This window comes from Pleurodeles waltl, chromosome 8 (genome assembly GCF_031143425.1).
Source record: "Pleurodeles waltl isolate 20211129_DDA chromosome 8, aPleWal1.hap1.20221129, whole genome shotgun sequence".
Lineage (NCBI taxonomy): Eukaryota > Metazoa > Chordata > Amphibia > Caudata > Salamandridae > Pleurodeles > Pleurodeles waltl.
This window is the reverse complement of record NC_090447.1, coordinates 999,548,955-999,572,537: the sequence shown is the minus strand read 5'-3', so window position 1 is coordinate 999,572,537 and position 23,583 is coordinate 999,548,955. Positions and strand designations below refer to the sequence as shown.

At 44.1% G+C, this 23,583-nt stretch overlaps 1 protein-coding gene across 3 annotated transcripts in view; it reads right to left on the bottom strand.

The window, feature by feature from the left end:
- The window catches only part of TBC1D4 (TBC1 domain family member 4), a 599,835-nt gene that overhangs the window by 306,789 nt on the left and 269,463 nt on the right, over positions 1-23,583 (bottom strand). For all 3 annotated transcript variants that reach the window (XM_069205277.1, XM_069205279.1, XM_069205278.1), the window contains exon 3: positions 8,253-8,855. In XM_069205277.1, the coding sequence (XP_069061378.1) occupies positions 8,253-8,855 (603 nt within the window). The remainder of the gene's footprint in view (positions 1-8,252; positions 8,856-23,583) is intronic.

The following is a 23,583-nucleotide window of genomic DNA, read 5'->3' as shown; positions in this document are numbered from 1 at the left end:
GTTTCCAGTCAGTACAAATGCAACCAGTACAACAGCAGATTCCTGTGGTACCTAGTCAGCAAATGCAATTACCAATGGCTCCGATGGGACAGCAACAGGTGATGCTTCCTCAACAGGTCACAGGCCAGGTAATGAGTAAAAATAATACAGTACAACAGTTTCCATTGCGAGCTGAAAATGGCATGAATGGAGAGTGGTCAGATGATAGCTCAGACAGCGAAGAGTGCAGACTTGCAGCATCCTTAGAAGTGGATCAGAGGGGTCCATGTGTAGAAGGAAAGGTGATGGGCTACAAAGTCTTGTTTCTGGTTGACACCGGAGCTACACGCTCTACAGTCAGAAGTGCGGAAGTTCCAAAATTACCACTTTCGGGACGCACCATAAGGGTGGTCGGGTGGCAAACCAATATCTGACAAACCCGATTACAGATCCAGTACAGGTTGATATCGGCAACTTCCAGGGACTGCATAGATTTGTAGTCTGCGATTCAAGTCCGGTATCCCTACTGGGAAGGGACTTACTGTGCAAGACAAAGTGCTCGATTACCTGTTCCAATGACGGAATCGAGGTACAGACAAATAGTGACGATGAAGGAGACGAAGGTCAGTTTTTAGTGGAAGAGACAGGAACAACAAATGAGGATTATCCTTTAATCACCCTGTTCCCAATGCTTACCATGATCGATCTGCCTGTTGAGTTACAAGGAACTGTGACAGAGAAAGTGTGGGATCTAACAGGAAAGGAGGTGGGACTAATAAAAGGCGTAGAACCAGTTAGAGTCCAGGTAAAGCCGAATGCGGTGTTTCCTCAGGTGCCGCAATATCACGTGGCACAAGATGTCCTCATCGAGGTGTCACAGATAATTGCAGATTTTCTAAGACAGGGAGTCCTGAAAGAGGTTTTGAGCAGTCCGTGTAACTCTCCCATAATGGGTTTGAAGAAACCCTGTGGGAAAGTTCGAATTGTGCAGGATTTGAGAAAAATAAACGAGATTGTGGTAAAATGTTGCCCCGTAGTGCCCAATCCAGCAGTAATCATGTTCCAAGTTCCCTGCGATGCTGAGTGGTTCACTGTCATAGATTTGTCACAAGCCTTCTTTTCAATACCTCTTCATGAGGACAGCCAATTTTTGTTCAGTTTCAAATTCCTGGATAAGGTGTACAGTTGGTGCAGAATTCCACAAGGGTTTTCTGAATCACCATCCATCTTTAAACAGATACTGAAAAAGGATTTAGAAGCCTTAGTACTGCCTTTCAATTCGACTCTAGTACAGTACATTGACGACTTGCTGATTGCATCCAAAACTAGGGACAATTGTAAATACGATACCATTGCCTTACTGAATCATCTGGGAAAGAATGGGCACAAGGTGTCACCTAAGAAGCTGCAATACTGTCAGAAAGAGGTAAAATACCTAGGGCATTTGATCGAAAAAGGGTCCAGGAGAATATCAAAAGAAAGAATAACAGCCATTTTGCAAATGAACCCTCCAACGACAAAAAGAGATGTCAGGATGTTTTTTGGAATGGTGGGCTATTGTCGTCAGTGGATATCCAACTTCTCAATCATCTCGAAACCTTTAATAACACTGACAGGGAAAGAAATCAAGGATGAGCCGTATACCATAGCTTTGTCCAAAGAAGAGCTTGAGTTGTTTATGGAATTGAGAGAATGCATGTGCAGGGCACCAGCATTAGGAATGCCTGACTATACGAAGCCTTTTCTGTTGTTCTGTCATGAACGTGATGCTTGTTCTTTGTCTGTCTTAACACAGGTCCATGGAGGTGCAAATCACCCTGTAGCATATTTTTCAGCTACCTTGGACCCCGTCGCAGCAGCCTTACCGGGTTGTTTGCGCGCAGTTGCAGCAGTTGGTCAGAGCCTTACGCAATGTGAAGGCATAGTCATGGGATACCTCCTAACAGTAATGGTTCCGCATTCAGTTGAAATTTTGTTGACTCGAACTAAAACTCAGCACATGACAAATGCTCGTCTCACTAAATATGAGACAATCATATTGGGGGTCACCAAATGTCTCTTTAAAGCGATGTACTGTATTGAACCCGGCAACTTTACTTCCTGCTGAAAACACTGAAATCAACAATGAGGAAGAATGCGAACATGACTGTCTTGAGGTAACTGAACTATGTACCAAACCATGTCCAGACATTCAAGACACACAGTTGGAAGAAAATGACTGTATCATGTTTGTTGATGGGTCCTGTTTAAGAGATTCTGTTGGAAGACTGAGAGCTGGCTATGCGGTATGTACCATAGCTGGTATCATTGAAGCCTCCTGGCTCGAGAGAGTGTTTTCCGCTCAAGTGGCAGAATTAATTGCCCTTACCAAAGCATGCCACGCAGCTGTAAACTTGAGTCACTATCTATACTGACAGCAGATACGGATTCGGAATTGTACATGACTTTGGCCAACTTTGGTCACAGAGAGGTTTCATGACCTCTTCTGGTTCTCCTGTGAAAAATGGTGAACAAATAAAGGATTTGTTGCATGCAATTCAGTTACCTCTTGAAATTGCCGTGGTGAAATGCAATGCTCATGTTAGATCACAAGACTTTGTGTCCATGGGAAACGGTTATGCAGATCAAGTCCAAAGGTTTGGCGCATTTAACTATATATCCTTCAAGGAACAGTGGGAATTGTTACCACAAACTGAAAATGACACATGTTTGAACTTTGCATTACGGGTGGTTGACACACTAGATGAGTTAAAAACATTACAAAGTCGTGCAAGCAAAGAGGAAAAACATTCCTGGCAGAGAATGCAATGTATACAGAGAGCTGATGATTTGTGGGTCTCAGGAGAAGGAAAACTAGTTCTGCCAAACAGCCTTCTATCACAGTTTGCCAGACTATATCATGGACAGGCTCACCTTGGGAGGGATGCAATGATCAGGTCATTTAAAATCGATGGTTCAACCCAAAATTCAGACATGCTGCCGAGGTCATTTGTCACAGGTGCATCATCTGTCAACAGATGAATGCCGGAAAAGGGACAGTGGTAACCTTGAGCCATATTGGGAGAGCTGGCGGTCCATTCAGCAAAATGCAAATGGACTTCATTGAAATGCCTGTATGTGGAGGATTGAAGTACGTGTTGATGATTGTGTGTGTTTTCAGTCACTGGATTGAAGCCTACCCCACACGTGGGAATGACAGTCTCACAGTTGCAAACTTGCTACTTAGGGAACTAATACCAAGGTTCGGGTTTCCGATCTCTATAGAGTCAGATAGGGGCAGACACTTCGACAATGAGGTAATTAAACTCCTGTGTGCCGTACTCGACATCGAACAAAAGCTGCATTGTAGCTATCGCACGAAGCATCAGGACTTGTGGAACAAATGAATGGTACTTTGAAATCGAGAATGGCAAAAATGTGCGCAGCTACCAATATGAAATGGCCAGATGCATTGCCCTTAGTGCTGATGTCAATGAGAAACACCCCAGACAAGAAAACGGGACTATCCCCCCATGAAATCCTCATGAGTAGAGCTATGAGGCTGCCAGCAGTACCTGCAAATGCTCTAGTGAATATCACAGATGATATGGTGTTGGACTACTGCAAAGGTTTGGCTGATGTAATTCACTCTTTCTCTCACCAGGTGGAAGCTAACACATTGCCACCGATTGGCGATCCAGGCCACACCCTACAAGCCGGTGACTGGGTGATTGTCAAGAAACATGTGAGAAAGTTGTGTCTGGAGCCACGTTGGAAAGGTCCGTATCAAGTAATCCTGACAACCACTACTGCTGTAAAGTGTGCAAGAGTTCCAAACTGGATACATGCCAGTCACACAAAAAAGGTAACGTGTCCTGTTGAAGAGGAACTTGAAGTTTCTGGCACAACAGCTCCAGGAAGAAAAGTCTCAGAGTTAGAAAACAGTCAAGAAGGAACTGAGACTGCCGGAGGGCCCACTGAGAACAGCCTCGTCCCATAAACAGTGAATGAGTTCGAGAGAGGTGACAGAGTGCCTATCTCAGTCGAGACAGCAGGAAAACTGAATCAAGGAGAGGTTCTCCAAGAAGTAGACAGATACGGGTTAGAACTCGAACCTGGTACAGACCCAGAAGAAGAAGGAGAAGAAGAAGAAGGAGAATTAGTAGAGAGAAATCAGAGCGTGCCAGAGTCTCCCGAGCCAGCTGCAGGTCCATCAAGTGAAAATACCATATCACAAGAGGAGGGTGTTGTCCAATGTTCTGAAAAGACACATAGAAAGAAAACGCATAAGGGTGATAGCTGGCCAGAGAAGCCACTTTTCAGGACAAGAGACACACCAAATGAAACAATAACCGAGGAAAACGATACATCCCGAGTGGAAGATTTTAGTGAAGGAGAGCAGCAAGGTGAACGAAGACTGAAAAGAAAGAGTTGCAAACAGAAGATATACAGGTCCTGAATGGGCATATGCTACAACATCTGAGTGGCAACAAGAATTCCTAGCATTTTGTTTTGATCGAGAAGTACCAGGCTAGTACTACGGTACCTGAACTAATCAAAAGAAGAGACTTGGTTAAAATTGAAAATTGAAAACTGAGAAAAGAGACTTTATAAATTATCAAATGTGACATTGAAACCGGATTTGACTTTGAAAAACCTGATTATGACAAGCTGCTAACCTGATTTGACAAAAGGGGGTCCTGGAGTGAGTGAAGACGCTGTAAATACACGCAGAGAGCAAGAGAAGATCTTAAATCAATTCTCAAGTTGATTGTTAGTCTACTATCTGATTCTATATAGGCATGGCTTATAATAGAGGTAGTAACAAGGGAAGTAAACTGTGTGGTTGGCTAGGTCTTATCATAGGTGTTGTGTGTGCAATAATAATTGTGGGAGTGATTGTGGGAATGCCATGGATAGAGAAAGAGACTATTAACCCTACTTCGAAGCCTGAAACTACAACACTAACACCCTGGGAAAGATTTGAGCAGGATGCAAGACACTTGCATGAGGGAACAAATTCAAAGGGGGAACTTTCTACTAATGTCTTCTATCGCTTGTTGAATGAGTATGTGGAAACCATGGATGCGAAAGACTGTTATGTGTGCACTAAGATTCCTTCATCTGTGCAGGAAGGAGTTACGTACCACAGCCTTCCTCTAACATACGGGATTAGTTGTAGTTTGTTACTAACAAGATTTTATAATCAAGAGCATGTGCAATACTTTTATTCAAAACTGGATGTAGTGTTTTCTTTTGTGCCTGTGATTGAATTCCTGAACAAATTAGCTAAGGAACATGATATAAAAAATAGTTAGGGGATTCTTTGAGCCAACACTTACATTTGGAACTGCTTATGCACATCGCAATAATTTGACTTGCTTACTATCACCTGTAGAGAAAAGCTTTTTAGATCACACTGATGATAGACGCAAAGCATTGAAGGAAAGATTAGAAAAAGGGTTAGAGAAACGCACATATGCAAATGATTATGCCTACACCGCTATCAAAACACAGGGCAAGCTAGCTATAGATGCATTACACGTAGGTAGGCTTTGTATATATAGGCCAAAATCTGAGCAGGACAATTTGTTTGTGGGAACGAGTGAATGTAGACATGTGTTTTTGTTTCAGAGTAAGTGGACGTTTATGTTGAATGGACAAGATCCAGCGATCCCTGCAATCTATTTCATCTGTGGGCTTAATGCTTATTACCGTCTCCCTAAGGGATGGTATGGGACATGTTATTTGGGAATAGTTTTCCCAAAGATTTACCAGATTGATGACTTAAAACAAATACCTAAAACGTCTGAATTACAACATTCTAGACAAAAACGAGAATCAGTGGCTGCTGTCATTGGTGACATATTTGGAGCTATAATCCCTTCAGTGGGGGTTATCTTGAATTCTATGAAGATTCAAAAGTTGTCTACTATTGTGGATAACATGCTGACAAATTTCACAGGGGCTATACTCCTGATGGATACTTAACTTGCTGCAGAAAGAGCTATGACTCTTCAAAATCGGCTTGCTTTAGACATTCTTTTAGCAAAGAGTGGAGGGGTCTGCAAGATGCTTAACGAGCGCCATTGTTGCTCGTTCATTCCGGACAATAGCAAAAAGATTAGAGGTATGCTTACTAACCTAACTAGAGATAGTGCAGATTTGAAGGATTTGAAAGAACCTGGTGTCTGGGAGAAATTTGGAAAAGGAATTGCCAGAGTAGGGAGCTGGTTTACCAATATTTGGAATGGGGTGCTTGCAAAAATACTAATGGGTCTATTAATTGTTCTGGCCTGTCTATTAGGATTATGGGGGGCATGTAAAATCAATGACAAAATTAAAAAAAATTGGACTAAAAGATCTAGAAGAAATGAAGAAAGTGAAAGAGAGAAAATGTTCAATGAAATCTGGGAAAGTTCACATAAAGGGCAAGATGTTGAAATGTGCATTATGCGCAAGGTGACAAAATAAAAATGAAAGGTCGAAAAGGAAAGGTTGGTGTGATGACGAGCGTCATCAGAGGAGGGACTGAGAGAGCATAGTTTAAATAATACGTATGTTAAAGTGAAATGCTTATATTAATGCTTAACGATGCTGCATAGAAAACGACAATAATAGTGATTTCGCTTAAACGTGCATTTGAATTATGACTATGATATGTGAAGCTATCAATATGTATGCGAACTAATAACACATAATGAGTAGAATTGTTAATGCTATGGTTAATAAACTTATATTAGCATTTACGATATTGTATTGAAAACCTTATAGGCCTTAAGTTAGCGTGAGCTGTGGAGTTTTAGCTGCCTGACTCTCATATTAAAAGCATTTTTCTGTTTTTGAGTGTGCTGATTCGCAAAGGGCCATGACCCTGCAAATGTTCTTTTCTTCATTTCAATATATCAGTGCGACCCTGTTCTCATCTGCATGCTTGCTGCTCTAGTATAAGTTTTGTGTACAAGATTGAAACAAATGTAGATTAATGTAATGTACAAGGACGTTTAAACCATGGACAAAGGAACTCATGACCCAAGAAGACGTGCCAAACGGTGAAGTAACCCCGGATGTGCCACATCCGAAGACGTCAATTATAAAGACCAATCAAAATGTTATGAATTATCATGGGGTGACAATGAGAATTACCTAATGTATAATTTGATAGGTTATAGATAGTGGGGTATAGTAAATGTCCAATAGAATTCTGTGGGAAGGTATTACGAAAAAGGGATAAAAACCCATGTCACAAAAGGGTCGTTAGAACTAGGTAGGGAATGCTATTGATTTTATCCAAAAACTCTGTCACTCTGTTCAGTGACTTTGAGACTTATTAAACCATCCTCACCCATAGACTGCCCCTTTACATTTCTCCTCCTTATGAGGGAAGTGTCCCCTGTCCTTTAGACGAGTTTAGACTGATGGCGTTTTGACTGATGTCCTGAAGACGAAGACTGATCCCGAGTGCTGACCTAATCCTTGGAGGGTAATTATGACAATGCAATTTGTAATTTGTCTGTTTGCTTTTCCTTTCTAGGTACCAACTGCTCATTTTGATAGAGACCATAGTTAGATGTTTTCCAAATTGGTGTTCTAAATTGTTTTGCATGAAGTCCAACATGCTGATGCTAATTAGTGGTTAGGATAGGAGTTCACTCTGACTGACGCAAATAGACAGATGACTAACGTTACGCTATGCTGAACTGACACACTTATGATATTGCTGTAATCTAATCTATGTTCACGCCGTGCTATGTTCTTATGTTTGTGATTCTCGCATTAATGAAATCTTATCACAGTTGCCATATCGTGACTATGCTCTTATGTTTCTTGGTATTGAGATTAACACTTTTGCTCGTAGATTGTAATCAATAGGGAATAAAATTCATAAAATTCTGTCAAAGGTGTGGTTATTCATGGCTGAAAGATCATGGTTGCGTCGACAATTTGATTAATGTCTTTATCCAAAGTAAAGTGCATTGTGGTGGTAAATATTGATGACATTTTTGATATTTTGCTTGACATATTGATCAGTTATCTCGTCCTACGGTGTCTCACCACTGGGTCACAAGATTCATTGCCCTAAAACGAGTCCTAATGTGTAATAAATTAACATAGAAGGACGCGTTATCAACTACATATCCCCTCACTTTTCCAGTCCTTTCCACTACTACATATTGTTTTGCCCTCTGTGATATGCTATTCTTATTTTATTACTTACTTTAAAATGCATATAAAAAATACATGAGAACAAAATGAATTGTTTCTGCTAAAAACAATACTTAAACATATTGTACCTGGAAGAGCATGGTTCTGTTCTTCTCTGAATCCGAGGGCTGTACATGACTGGGTGCACTTGCATGTCTCCGGCGGGGAGGTATTTTAACACTGGCATCATGGACCCTCCTCTGCATGACCCCAGTTACACTGTTGCACCTGGAACGGAACTCTTGTTGATCATCAAAACCAGAGTCCTCCAAAATTCGCTCATGGAAGGTGACCCGGTTCCCAGCCAGGTTTGTCTGGCTGCCAACGGTAAATATCGGTGAATGACCAGTTGTCCTGGCATTGCCATTATCACACTCAAGTTCCTCAAACGGACTGTCCACAGGAGAACAAGGCCCATCCCCTTCAGTTAGTGGTAGATCTGTGCACAAATCATTACTCCGCTGCTCACTCAGCAGCTTAAGCCGCTGGCGCTCATGCTGACTGAATTTCTCAATGCAGTCATCAATTAGCGTAGAGGGAGCTTTTTTGTGAGCCACAGTCACTTTTCCGCAATACAGAACCTCAAACTTTTGAGAGTTGTAAAAAGCATCTTCACCGTCTTTACTGGTCTTAGAGTCCTCTTTCAAAGCAACTTTAGAGACCTGCCTGATACTGCTTATAACGTCTGGAACCTGCAAGAAAGAAGAAACAAGGAAAAATGAATATGTTGCCCTTGGAGAACATGCTAAACAGCAATTACTACAGGCAGCCCACCTTTTCCTGCAGAACAGAAAGATTATCAAATCGAGCAAGATGTGATGATTTTGGAATAACACAAAATTTGATGATTTACGAAAAATATGATAAGGCAAAGTATATATCTCATTTCTAAGGTGACAACTATGTATGTATTTTATGCACAGTAAAAAAAAAGCTGCAGTTGTAGGGTTAGCGCAAATGTGTAGCAGCCCTTTTGCCTTAATTCCCCACAAAGAAAACAATTCTAGTATGAGGAAACCCTCCCACCTATAATTCCACAAAACATGGCGGTGTTTTTCCCGTCTCACACTTCGTTTCGTTTTGAACACGTTTATGCATCCCCCTTTGGGTGAAAAACGCCTTAACTCCTTGCAAATGTTAGTGACTCCTACAGCGTTAATCACCTTGTGCGTCTTACCATCTTTTCAATGGCCACTCTCCCGGGAACGCCTACATTCTCACGCAGGACCCACACTTATAACAGTTGGAATTATGACGACTACTGCGATCTTTTGCAGCTCCAAGTGCATTCTGTGCCACTAATATCTACGGATTCTGATTCTGAGAATCAAGATCTAGTATTTTGGGGCACAACTGGCAATATGTGCGCACTTAAGTGGTACCCATGAGGGAAAGAACTGCTAAGAATCGATTGCAGCATGTCTGAAACACATGTGGCCATGACAGCTCACTAAAATGACTGGCCACTTAAGCAACTGGCTACGACACGTGAGCCTGGCCAAAATTTAAATTACTGAGATGCAATTTGCTTAATGTCAGCTTAATTACCCAAATTACGCGCTACTGTGCGTACTTATGTGCCATTTACAGTAACAATTTACCACAAACAAGCAGTGTGCAGTAAAACTTTACTGCAAATGCAACAGAACAAAAGAAAGAAAGCCACTGTTGGCAACAGGGCCTTTGTTTAAATGTGTCCTTACACCAGAAACTAACACAGGGACGCATTTTGCGCTTAAATATAGCAGCAAATGTTTCTGTAATTTTTTTTATAAATGCACAAAAGAAACTTACACAATTTCGCACACCCATACCCGCAGGTCACAATTTCAAACACTGGGAGGACCAAATAAGCTTTGCACTCTTCTGGTTAGAAGAACAGACTACGATAAAATTGTATAATAGCTACAGTGCTTACAAAACACCGCCTCCAACTGTGGTACTAAGTGCACCATAAAAATAGATTTTTTAGAATCACATATGTAGTCATTATTACCCTCTTTCTACAGTATTAAGTTTGGCTTTTTGTGACTTTCTACAACCTGTTCTTTATTCAGGTGCACCATACCTCTGTGCTATAGATCAACTCGTAGGTTGCTGTGTATGCTAGACCCCAATCACTACCGCTACATACGGGCCACAATAGTCAAAGGGTAAGAAGAGTTATAGAAGACCCTTTACAAGTGATAGTAATATTGGGACAAGACAAATTGCAATCAGTGAAAAAGCACTGGGTCCACAAACTATAGGTGAATTCAACACAGACCCTACTATTTCAAATCAGCAATGGTTTATCGAGGGATGTGTTTTAGCGCCCTCCAACAACTGTGTTGTGTACAAATTAACTCTAATGCACGACCAACATAAACATAATAATTACCCGCGATTAGAACTATATCTGCCGGACAGAGAAATTGAGCTTGTTTCATATATCCTTATACATTGAAAAGCTGCAATACTGAACAACGATATTGACGCACCAGAATATCCCAAAAAAGAAATGCGTATATTGTAAAAAAAAAATATGTTCTCAACAAGTTTAAAGCTATAATTCAATTATTTTAAAAAACTGAGATGTCTCTTATTCTTGTGAGTAAATGGAATTTCTAAATTTATTATAGCTGGTTTATGTGTGTGTATATATATATGCATATATATGCATAAATATATATATATATATATATATATATATATATATATATATACATATACATATACATATATATATATATATATATATGAGAACTCCCTGCAATGAGATATACAAGGTTCTAACCATGGATTTCCAAATTCGGTCCAGAAGGCTGGCTACATGTCCTTATAACCAGTTTCCAGGTAACTACTAGCTAAATAAATAAGTTAGATTTAGATTAATTGTAGGTAAGCACATTGTATGAGGCTATTCTGACAACATAGCAAGGATCCAATCCGCCCAGACTCACAAAAGACATCCTAAATGTTGATAGTGTTTGAACCTTCTAAGAAAGACTTCCTGATATGTACATACGCTTGTAAGGCTCTTGTTAGAAATGTGTGAGCATTAGCAATGTCGAAAATCGTGTAAAATCGTGTTTCAACATTATACTAACGGTCAAGGAAGCCATTAACATTTATAGGATAGCAGTAGGACCCCGTCATTATCTAAAACTATATTTGCAGGTGTAATATTGAGTGTAAAAACGTTACTGGGTGCTACCCAGTGGCGTAGCGGGGGGGGTGCAGGGGGGGCCGGCCGCACCGGGCGCAACATCTTGGAAGAGACTAATTCCACGGGTTAGGGGGCGCAAATGACTTGCCTTGCCCCGGGTTAGGGGGCGCAAATGACTTGCCTTGCCCCGGGTGCTGACAACCCACGCTACGCCACTGGTGCTACCCAGTATATGTAATCCACTTAGGCTTTAGAGTAAATACAATTTAGATTTCAAACAACCATGGCATATGTTTACGTGACTTTGGGTGCCCTCTTAACAGCGGATGGCACAGAAGGGACTGGCAAAACAGGTTCCACGTCCACAAAGGCCTACAGTAAACAGGAACAGATATGCCCTTACACTGGTGAAATTCCGTTTCAACATAAAAGTACATTGTTTAACTAGGAATGCCCTACTTTGAAGCAGTAAAATTGCCTAACTAAAGGCACAGGAAAAACACACAAGTTCTGCACGGCACAGGGAATATTATCAAACAACCAAAAGCTAATTTCTTCAATATTGCATCATGAGAAATTGAATAGCAGTGGTTAGTAAGAAACTCAAGCAAAACACACTTCTAGGATCAGGAAAATTAGCTACCTGCAAAGTTTTTTCACAACTCTTTGCCTTAAGTTAAATGATTTCTCATTCGTGCCCGACTCCTTTCACTTGTCCAGAAAAACACAAATCTGGTGCACCACCTTTCTACACAACTTATACAATTATATGTCAGGCACTTATGTAAGCACCTCCATGGTGAACAAGACCAACTGAGATGCTGCCTGGGTTTGGTGGAGGCCTATGCCATATTTGTACCAGGGATTGACTCTGATGATAAGGAGAAGTGAGAGATTCTTGTGAGAAGACAATGTTTCCAAGCAGACTATACTGGGCAACGAATGCCTGCTCCAGTGCTAAAGGCTCAAGCAAAAGGAGAGGGCCAATAACATGAAAGCGGGACATTAATGGCCGGTATGGCCCATTGCGGAAGCTCTAAGGTTATTAGAAAGCTGCCCTTTAAAAAATACACAGATTTCAGAAGCCTTCATATCTGCTTTTATCACTGTGCCTTCTATGCTTTTCATTCTTCATTAGTGCTGTGGCTGCGCGTGCTGGGCACTAAGTGGCATGGAGGAACACCAGGAGCAGTGAAAGGAAATAGGGTGAAGTTTCCGCGGCCCTTGCCTGTCCCTTGGCTCTCCCAAATGTTTTCACTTTGTTTGTCAAAGTAGAGGAAGAGATATGAGGAGGCGCCCTCTTGCCTCCTCCTGAAGCTCTGTCAGAAGAGATGAGGGGGGATTTAAGTCTTGCCATCTGTTTCCCTCACTCCTCTGCATAACTACTCTTACCGTGAGGGAGGCAGAAGAGAGGGAAAGTCTGAGGCTGTGAATTGCAGCTTTGAAATGTGTATAGCAGTGGGTGTTTATGACATACTGCTGGCCCATTGTCTTCAACGCAGAGCTCAACATTCCAGTGCTCTAATGACCTGTTACTGCCCGCACCGTCAGGGAAAGAAGCAGGCAATAATGGCAGTTATCAACACTCAACATAGCTAGGGGCACAAGCCGCAGGGAAGGGTGTATAACGGTGGGCGTAATTAATAGCAGTTATTGGCCTGCAGGTCAGAGAAATAAGGAAGGTTCTTTGCATCCCGAAATAAAAAAACATGGGAGTGCTGCAGGAGGTATTTTATGCCTGGAGAGAGTGGGGTAAAACAGCTCCATTCTCCAGCAGCTGTCTCTCAGTCTCTGCAGTACTAGCCTGTTGGGACACAGCTGTATGGACTCTTCCCTCCTCCCTTTAATCAGTCAAAAAAAGGGGGAACCCACAGCACACTGGATGGGCATTGGGAGCTCTCAAAATCCTCCCTGTGCTGGTCTGCAACAAGAGCTACAGCAAGCATAGGATACCCATCCTTGCCATGCAAAACAGATTTCATTTAGTTTGCTTGAGTATAATAGTTCACGTACAATGTTTGAAATTACAACTCAATATCCAATAAATGTGGACAGTCAAACGATGTTAATTTAGGAGTATGTTGACTATTCCAACATTGTAATGATCTGCTATCCAATAAAAGTCTATAACAAGAGAAGACTTCAGCCTTTGGCATTGACTTCTATCATGTCATGGAACTCTCCTGTAGTTTAATATACGTCCAGTGTTGTACAGTCAGTTACTTGTTATACTTTACTTAACGTGCCCATATGAATTCCATTAAATACTGTAGGTTTCCAAAAATAGCAAACAGCAATTGCATAATACTGATACCACTATTTATGGAGCACTCAGTGAAACTGGCTTTCACTGTTAAAAGCAGTAAATGTTGGGAAGTGTCTAAAACTCAATGGTACTAATTTTATCAACCACGAAGAATAGCCAGACTAGCCCCAAAGAACTATGAGGTAAATCAGCTATCCCGTGAAATAGACTGCAGCATATAACTTTGTTTCCAATCTTAAACCACCCTGTCACGTTTAATGCAGTTCCTGGAATCAAATTGCTAAAAAAAAAACAGGCTCTGTTACGCATTCGCACATCTGCAGAATAATTCCTCCTGCTCTCTATATATAACAAAAGCAACTACCAGGGCCAGTGGGCCCGCAGGACCAGCCATTCAAAGAACGGGATATTTTTATTATTATTTTTTTATGTGAAACGCAAATGCTTTATCCTGCTGTAAATGCAAGGATGTTTTCAAGTAAAATAAACGGAACAATGGCATTTTAAAAAAATCCGTGTGAAAATACCTTTCTCCTGTGAAACCATTCAAAAAGTTGCGGCATCCTGAGGTGAAGTCCCAAGCGCTCCCATCAAGAGGCACAAGCGACCGCACTCCCTCGCGCCAGAGAGCTCTGCAACACTGTAAGAGTTGGCATTGATTTCATTTTTACAGCCTCTCAGTGAAGGGGCAGACAATGACATCACCAAGTTTTCTAAAAGTAACCGTTGGGCTTTAACCAAACAAAGCGTTTCCTGAAAGGGTTAGTGCAGGAAACGCGTGTACCGGCTCGGCTGGCAGCTACATCACAGCAGGCCTCTCTGGGTAGGTTAAAACAAATTCACAGTTTAGCGTTGGTTATGATGCAGAGTAAAACAAACACTGTCAAAAGCCGACTCTTTGGGATTTTGTATAGTGAAAAGATTTACGGACGGCGAGCTTCCTTGGCACACAAGCAGAGCCCCCGCGGTATCCCTGCCATTCCTCTCAAGTAACCCTGGTTAGGCTTAGCTTCAATCCCAAGAAGCAACATTTATCCCATAAACTTCAATGAGCTCGTGACCTCTGAAATCCTCACTCGGCCGCCCAAAATGTTTTCGGCTCTATTGATAACCCTCCAAACCAACTCAATCCAATTCTCTTTGGAGACTTACAAGGATGAGACCTATGAGTCTTGACGAGCACGCGACAAGAACACTACTCTCAAGAAACACTGCACACTTCTTTGGACAAACATTACAGAGACAAGATGTGCAGAAGCAATGACGCTTACACAGGACAAAACCTATAGCAGCCGGGCAAAGCCTCCACGCATAAACTAACAAGCATATGCAATGCAATGGGCCTCGCGTTTGCTCGAGTTATAGCTATTATGGTTGTAAATTCCTAACTGGGCCTTTTCTTGGCACATAAATTGAAAATGAACAGGAAAACAGTTGAAATAAGCCAGTTGATTCAAAGCACCACGGCGTGAGCGCCAAGGAGAGACACAAAAGGAAAAAGAAGTTTGCTCGCAGTCAAACATATCGGCAAACATGCAATTATCCATGCAACAAGGTCGATGGCCAAGGCGGTAACAAAACCGCTCCAAGGAGGGACAAACGTAAAGCATTTACCAATGATGACAAAGGATTTTAGAAATGCAAGCCCATGTACGACTGATAGTGATGTGAGTGCAGTGGGTGTGGTTAAAAGCCGGGACAAGACTTACAGCAGGCCAAAAAGCACTTGCGCTCAACCTAAAAACAGAGGGGGAAGCCAGCAAAAAGCACACAAAGAAAAAACAACTCAACTCGGGGCGGATCTTGCTGAAGATCTGGTGCTCTCAGCCCTAGTGCATTGGTAATGGGCCACAATTTGCATCCCTGAACATTGGGGGTACCCCCTACAATCGCTGCCATGCCCAGCCCGCAAAGCAGCGGTTTGGGGGTTTCTGCACATACCACGTGGCGGACTAGTGCGGAGCCTCAGAGGCCCCACAATGACAGAGGCTGCGGATGAGCCTGAGACGCGAGGCCACTGGGCCTCATCAGGCTGCCTGGGCAGCTCCCAGCTCCGGCTGGATCTCTCCTCACTCACAACTGCACTGCAAGGAGCCATCTCGATGTAGCACCTGCACTCCTAACTAGGTCCGTAAGCACTACCGTGCTGACTGACGGCGCCCTGGAGCAGGCGTGTGATACCACTTGGCACCCCAGCCCTGATGGACTGACCTGACTGCAATGCAACACCTGGCGCACGCCTCCTGCTGGCAAGACATCCCAGATCCAGCTATACTCACATCACTCGGCACAGGAGTCATCCCCGCCTGCGCACCAGGACCCGCCCAGGAAATCTGCTGCTGCACCTCTGGAACCCTGGCCTGCTGGGCGCGCTATGCTGGCCCATGCTGTGCTCTTGATGGCTAGGGCATGGGCCCTACTGAACTGGTGGGTCCCCTGAACATCCCGGGCTGTCTTCCTGCTGCTGGTCGGCCTTGAGCCTCAAGCCTCACTCCTCATGCCCACACTGGTCAGCAGCGACACCTGATAGAGCCCTCCTTCCACGCACTGTACTAGGCGGACTGCGCTGTGAACAGTAGCGCAATATTCCCATTGCCACTGCTAAACCAGCCCTGCTGCCTATGCTTCTTCGCTAATGGGCCCGTTAAAGGCATGGTGAGAGGTAACCCTAGCAGTGTAAGCTGCTCTTTGAGGGGCCTAGGATGTTGGAGATGTCAGAGGCCACTTCGGAAATGGAGGTGGAGGCAGCCGGAGGCTCAGACCCTAATCTGCAGACTGGCACCGACACCATATCGGGCTTGGAAAACAGAGCCGCAAAGACTGCTAAATGGCTGGAGAAGCTAGAGGGCCTACTTAAAATGGTGGCCATTAAAACAAGGAACGTTTGTATTCTGGGTATTGAGGAATCCTCTTACACAAGGCCTGACCTATTTGCAGAACGCCTTCTTACTGAGCTTTTTGGTCGTCAAAACTTCATCACCTTATTTGTCTAAAGCAGGCTCACAAGTCACTTGCCCCCACCCGCCAATCCCTCTCCAGGCGCTCTGCCACATATTATAACTGCCAGGCTTCTAAATTTTAGAGAAGAAGACATTGTGTTGAGACTGGCACGTGAACATGGCCTGTTGCAATACCAATGTTCCACAATCTCCCTATTTCCAGATTTTACAATGGCGGTGTAGGAGGCATGTCGTAAATTCACTGATGTCAAGACTCAGCTGAGGAAACCTGGACTATAATATATCATGCTCTACCTGGCACAGCTTCAAGTCGACGTTCATGGTAAGCCCAAAATCTTTGAAACCCCGGATGAGGCACTTGCTTTTTATAAACAGTATGCCAAGGAAAAGGCCCCACCTTGCCATAACATGACTGAACTCACCTCTCCCGACATTCATGCCACGGGCAGCAATGACCTCTTCATTTCGAGTTGGTACCCCCGTTTGGTCATGGACGTTTGCTCTATACTCCCTAAGCCTCTCCCGAGTACTTTATGCAAAACACTCCGAGGCTCCCTTCACGATGACGCCCTGATTGCATCCCCCTAATGATATGCGCCACCTCCCCCAAAAAGTGTATACCACCATGGAAACTTTGAAGGTTGTTTTGTTTTCTTTTGGCACTGAAAATGGGATTCGCAGGGCTTGTTGTTGCCCAGTGTGAGGGGGGGTAGCAATTGTTGGAATGTTTGTTCTAATATGTTTCCATTCTTTCACAGCAGAGATCGCTGTATATGCACAATGTTGACACGTTATGAATAGACTGTTGGGTGGTGACAACATGTGACACAGGGAGGTCAGTGGAGAAATTCTCCTTTCTCTCTTGGAACATCAGGTGAATCAACAACCCCCATAAGGGAAAGCACGTCTTGCAGTATCCAACCCAAAATGGTACCCAGATCACCTTCCTGCAGGAGAAGCACCTCCCCCCTTTGGACACCCACACTACTGCTTCCTCATAGGGGCCCCCACAGATATTTCTTGAGCTATAGGACCTATTCATGTGGGGTTTGCACTTTGATACACAAACGCCTCCCCTACTAGCCCTATGCTAGCTTTCTGGATGCAGACAGTCATTATGTCACAGTGGCAGAGTCAATGGCATGCCAGCCGATACTATTGCTTAATGTGTACGCTCCAAATATTGATTCACCAGATTTCTTTCACACACTCCTATCCCTGATTGGGTGCATAGATGTTGACCACATCATAAGGGATGGCGATTTTAATATGCTACTTGACCGGTTGCTGGATACCACCGCTGCCTCACCCGTTGGTATGCTTTGCTTGTTGCAAGTCGTCTGCCATATCTGTGATAACTGTTTGCTCAGAGATTCCTAGCATCGACACCATGCCTAACCCAGCATACACATTTTACTGCTATAGACTACTGGCTAATCTCCACCACGGTTGCCCCGTGGATGACACCTGTTGCATACCTCGCGGGCACACTTTCTGACAACTCCCCAGTCCAGGTGGTCCTGACTAACCCCTTCAGTGGGGCCCTGGAATGCCAATAGCATTTCTCATGCAGTGCACGACAAGACAAACTGTTCCGCTCTGAACTCCACTCAACAGTTGTGGAGTACTTCAAGCTCAACACTTCGGGCCCACCCTCTGAGAGACATTTAAGGCCTACATCCATGCTGTGTGCATCTCCAAGCTCGCTGGTGTACTGCATGACATACGCAATAGCCTGATTTGCATAGAAACTGAATTGACAGACAATGACTGTGCAGCAGTCCAACAACGCCATGTGCCACAATTGCACCAATGTGATGTCCTTCTGGCCAAATATAAAAAATTGGCTGAGTGTAAGACACCGTACCTGGGAAACTATGTTACAGGCAGATGCACTGAGGATGGGGAGCGGCTGGGCCGCACACTGGCCAAGTTGCTCCGGCAGCCTAACATCCCAGAATTACAAACAACTGACAGGACGTGGGTGACTGACAATAATGAGGTCCTCACCACACTGCTCCTATACTACACTTCCCGCCTGACAGGCAATACTACCGGGCTGGCGGACTACCTCCCGAATATAGCAATGGTCTGGCAAACGGATATCCAGAGGCAGTTCCTAAGTGAGACGATTTCGAGCAAGGAGCTAGTCCAAGCCATTGACACACTGGAGAGGTCTAAGGCCCCAAGCCTAGACGGGCTTACCGGAATAGTTTATAAAACCTTTAAACACCTCCTTGCCCCCCCCCCCCCCACACCTGCTTGTCATGTACGCAAAATCTCTGGACAAGGGGGTATTCCCCACCACTATGCAGGAAGCGTTGATACCCCTGTTAATGAAGGCCAGAAAAGACCCCCAATGCTGCGGCTCCTACCACCCGCTGACACAAAATACTTGCCAAGATACTCACAAACGGTCTGGTGCTTTTAATGGACCAGATTATCTCCCCCACTCCATCAGGGTTCGCCCCACACTGCTTCACTTCACTCAATTTGCATACTGTTTTTCCGGTGGTGCACCGATTCGCACCAGATGTCCCAGCGGCCGTTGCCCTCCTGGACAAAGAGAAGGCCTTTGATTTCTTGGAATGGCCTTTTCTGCAAGCTACACTCTTCAAGATGGGTATGCCTTACGGGATCATCTCACTAATAATGCTTTTATATTCTCAACCTGTTGCCCGGATTCAGGCGAACAGCTCCCTCATAGCCCCCTTTGTTATCACCAGAGTGACCAAATAAGGTTGCCCCCTGTCCCTGCTGCTATTTATCATCGACATGGACCTTCTGGCACCACATCTTCAAGAGAAACATATGCACCCTGGCTTGCCCTTCAAGCCAGGCCCCATACTCCTCTCCCTCTATGCAGATGACAGTTTGTTATCTGTCCATCACAATGCAGATAGTTTACCTCAGAGCCTTTGTGACATTATTCGGTTTGATGGCTTCTCGGGTCTCCACAACTACCGATACAAATCTGAGTTACCATGGCACCCATACGTGAAAGTTTTCCCTGTTTTTTATGTGATGGCCCTGTTACTTAATTCACAATTACCCTACATTACGACAAAGAGCATGTAATACTGCTGAACTACCACCCATCTGTGGACCAGTTGACCACTCAGATAGAGCGTTGGCTTCATCTTCCCCTTTTCATGGTGGGTCGCATCATCATTATAAAAATGGTAGTGCTCCCTCAGTTTTTACACCGCTTCTTAAACATACCTATAACTCCGTAAGCACTCTTTTTTTTGCTACCTTTTGCTAGCCTTTTACTGAGGCTCATTTGGGCTGGCCGGCATCGCCGGATTGGCTGGGACATCCCCGTAGTCCCATATGACCACAGTGGCTTCAGTGTCCCACATTTCCACTTATACTACCTACCCGCGCAAAGGCAACTCGTCCCCCACCGGTACCACGCCGACGCACACCTTCCGTACTCCAAACCAGAAATAGACCAAGCAGCGCCTACACCTCTGCGCTCCATATTCCCTAAACCCCACAGATATCCCAATCCTCTCTACCCCTAGCTGGACATGGAGTAAACATATTCTATTACTGGGGCGAGTTCCTTTGTTCCCCAACTGGTACAACACACATTGACGAAACATGCCCTGCATACCTTCAGAAACCTCTCCCCTGTCAGTCACGTTTTCTCTCATGCAGATGATGCTAAGTTTGCAAATGCCACCCACATGGACCACTTCATCCTGACACGCGTGCACAGCGCCGTATGGGCCCAGATTCCCTCATATCCCTTAGCCCCCGAGGAGTTCCTTTCCCTCACATTGGTGATCACTGGCAGTGACGGGAAGGTGATTGGTTTCCAAGTTGTATCACGCCAGTGTGGCTCTTCTACTGCAGTGCGACAGGAAACTTACGAGAGTTCTGAGAAAGCGACCTGGGACGCCCTGACAGTCACAATATGGTTCTTTTGCTGTGCCCAAACACAGCTAATCTCTCCCAACTACAGCTTCAAGCTCATACACTTCAAACTCCTAGGTAGTCAATGTTACGCTTAACACACTCGAACGAACAGACAAGTCTAATGTACCACCATACCACCGGGGAGCTCTACGCTAAGCTGAAACCCCCAACATCCAGACCAAAGGTCATTTAGCAACCAATGTTGAATTAACTGCTGTCCCTCGAGTCCATGACTTTGGACTGAGAGGCATGGATACTGTTGTGCCCGCATGACACCAGCAGCAGCAAAGTACGGTATCCGGAAATGCCTGACACAGATTGCCCCACTCTGCAGTGAGTTCCTACCGCTTACCTGTCCCACTCCTGCACTGAAAATCACCCTATAACAGTATCATACTCACTGTCTCCAGTGACCTCTATGACCCATTGCAATAATTTTCATAAAGCATTGTTGCCCATTCTGTGGGCTGTGTATTTAGTTTGTTTTGCATCTTAACGAAATGATAATTTAAGAAAGAAGAGAGAGAAAAAGTAGCTCTGGAAAGTGAGACACATGTAAATTGTTCATGCTCGGGGGTGGGGGGAGCACGAATGCACAAAGAGAACATAAAGCCCACGCCTAGCCAAGTAGGCGAGACCCAAAAAGGGAGATGAAGAAGACTGTTAAAAATGTAGCAGACACACAGGAGCAGACAAACACAAAAATCAGAAGAGTAGGAGAGTGGGTGAGCAAGAAGAGAGTTGGTTTCTCTCAGATAAAACATCTCTTCTTCAAGTGAGTACTAATGGAGCTCAAGCTGTGCTTGATTTTAAAAAACTGCAGGAGCCAGTCTCCGAGGCTGCCGAATGCCAGAGGTGTTAATACAAAGGCTGCCTAGTCCTGATTCTGTCTCATGCCTTTCTTCATATTCTACATTTCCTGTATTTTATTCTCCTTTACGGAAGTTCTTTTTCATCGCTGATTTTCCCCTTGTCATTGTTTTCCTTTCTTTTCCTGTTTTCTCCTCTCTCCAGTTGTCATCTTTATCACTCGTGTTCTGTGTGAAAGTGGGGTGATTAAAAACATGCCCCCAGTGCCCACCATCTGCAAACACTGGCAAAAATTAAGCACTGACAACCATCATTTACATCACTATGCACTTTGAAGTCATAAAAGATGTATTTTGGGCTGAGATTGGGATTTTGGGTGCTGTTGGACAGGTATGCATTTGGGTAGGGAGTATGTGGTAGCAGTGAGGCTACACTAGGTGCGTTGGAGGTGAAACACCACACAACAAAAACAGGCTCTCGGCAGCTGTAAAAATGGCTGATGCAGTCAGAGGACAACTATGTATCACAACTCATGCTCTGCAACGTTTTCAATAAATTCGTTACAAACAGAACAGTCTTTCTTAATTAATATTATTAAGATATACACTGCTCTTACTACTCTCAGACCTGCCAACTCACACAGTGCCACTGTGTGTCACACGATTTCGGTTCCCTTCACACTGTGCGTCACACGATTTCGGTTCCCTTCACATGGTCATCCAGTGAGAAGCCAAATCACACCGTACAGGGAAAATGAGCTGAAAACATATTTAAACTTTCGATTTCCAGCATGTTGTTGGAGGCAGTAAGCAGCAGATGTCCATTAAGATGTGTGAAAAGTCCCTAGGACATGGGCATCAACCTCAATTACTCTGTTCCTGGGAGGACGTGGGGAGCTTGATGAGGGGCAGTGAGCCTCTTAGGTAGGTCTTGGCACGAGGCCACGCCCCGCCCCGTCCCCCCCCCCCCCCCCTCCTCATAGACAGAGAAATGTATTTGTAAGTTGGCAGGTATGTACTCTTGAAATGTGGAAAATTTTAGTGGGCGTTGTCTTCACAGGTAGGTGCTCGGTGACCAGTAGCCAGATCTGCCAGGAAGGCGCACCAACTGGCATCAATAAAACCCACCCAATGTAATGCACGATGACAGCACCAGCCATAATAGAGTATTCATATTATTGACTGCAATTCACACAGTAACATTGATCTGCACACTTTACTCTTCAGTGTGAAGGTAATAACAGAGTCCAAGCAAAACTACCTAAAGGAAACAAGTCTACGAGTTCAGAACGCGTTGATATGTGAAGGAGGGCGTTGAATGGGTTGACTCGTGGCTGTTTCTTCAGCAGGATACTTTCCAGCAACTGTCCTAAAACGATATGCTCAGATTGTAACTACAGACTGAACAAGCATTTACAATGCAACGGGTCTCGCGTTTGCTCATGTTAGAGCTGATCGCGTTGTAAACTCCTAACCCGACTTTTCACCTATTGGGCAAAAGTGCATTTATGTACATAACCCGAAAAAGTGAAATTAACTATGTAACGCGCTCGACTTCTGCCAAGCGAGATTGCGCTCGTAAATTAAAGAAAAAGAAGTCCACGAGCCCGATGGAAAACAGCGAGCCTCGCATGTTTTCTGTGCAGATTTTATTAGGCAAGCCAACAAACCAATAAAAAACACTGACGTGCAGTTGACAGGGCTCCGAGCCCTTTTCTAAATACTAAAGCGTCTCGCTGCGATAACGCAGGCTCGACCCTAAAAAGGGATATAGCCTACATTATCGCAGCTGCTGCACTGGGCCAGAAGGTGTGAGGGTCCTGCTGCACCCAAACTATGTCAGCCTTACATTGTCGAACTGGAGGCAGAGACGCGCACTTTCCTTGGTTGTGTTAGGACCCATCACTCTTGCATGGGGTACTGAGAAAAACATGGCGACACCAACAAAGATAGAAGCACAACCAGCCTGGAATCAATCACTCATGTATATATGGGATTACTGGGGAGGTGGTGGGGTCTGAAGTAAATGTATTCTAAAAGACAAACAACGAGGCCCTGGAACAGACTGAATAAACCACAGTTATCACGCATCCTGAAACGCATTACTATTTCTGCAAAAAATTGGTAGCCAATCACACGTAAATTGCACAAAATAAATAGGCTCTATTTTCAGAATTTCAAGAAAATGAACAGTAAATTGTATACCATGTTTACAAAGATGGTCCCTTAAAAAACACTACACCATAACAATTTCTCCACAATCAACCTGTAATAACCTGCCTTGATACAGCAGCAAAATTGCACTTTGGTGAC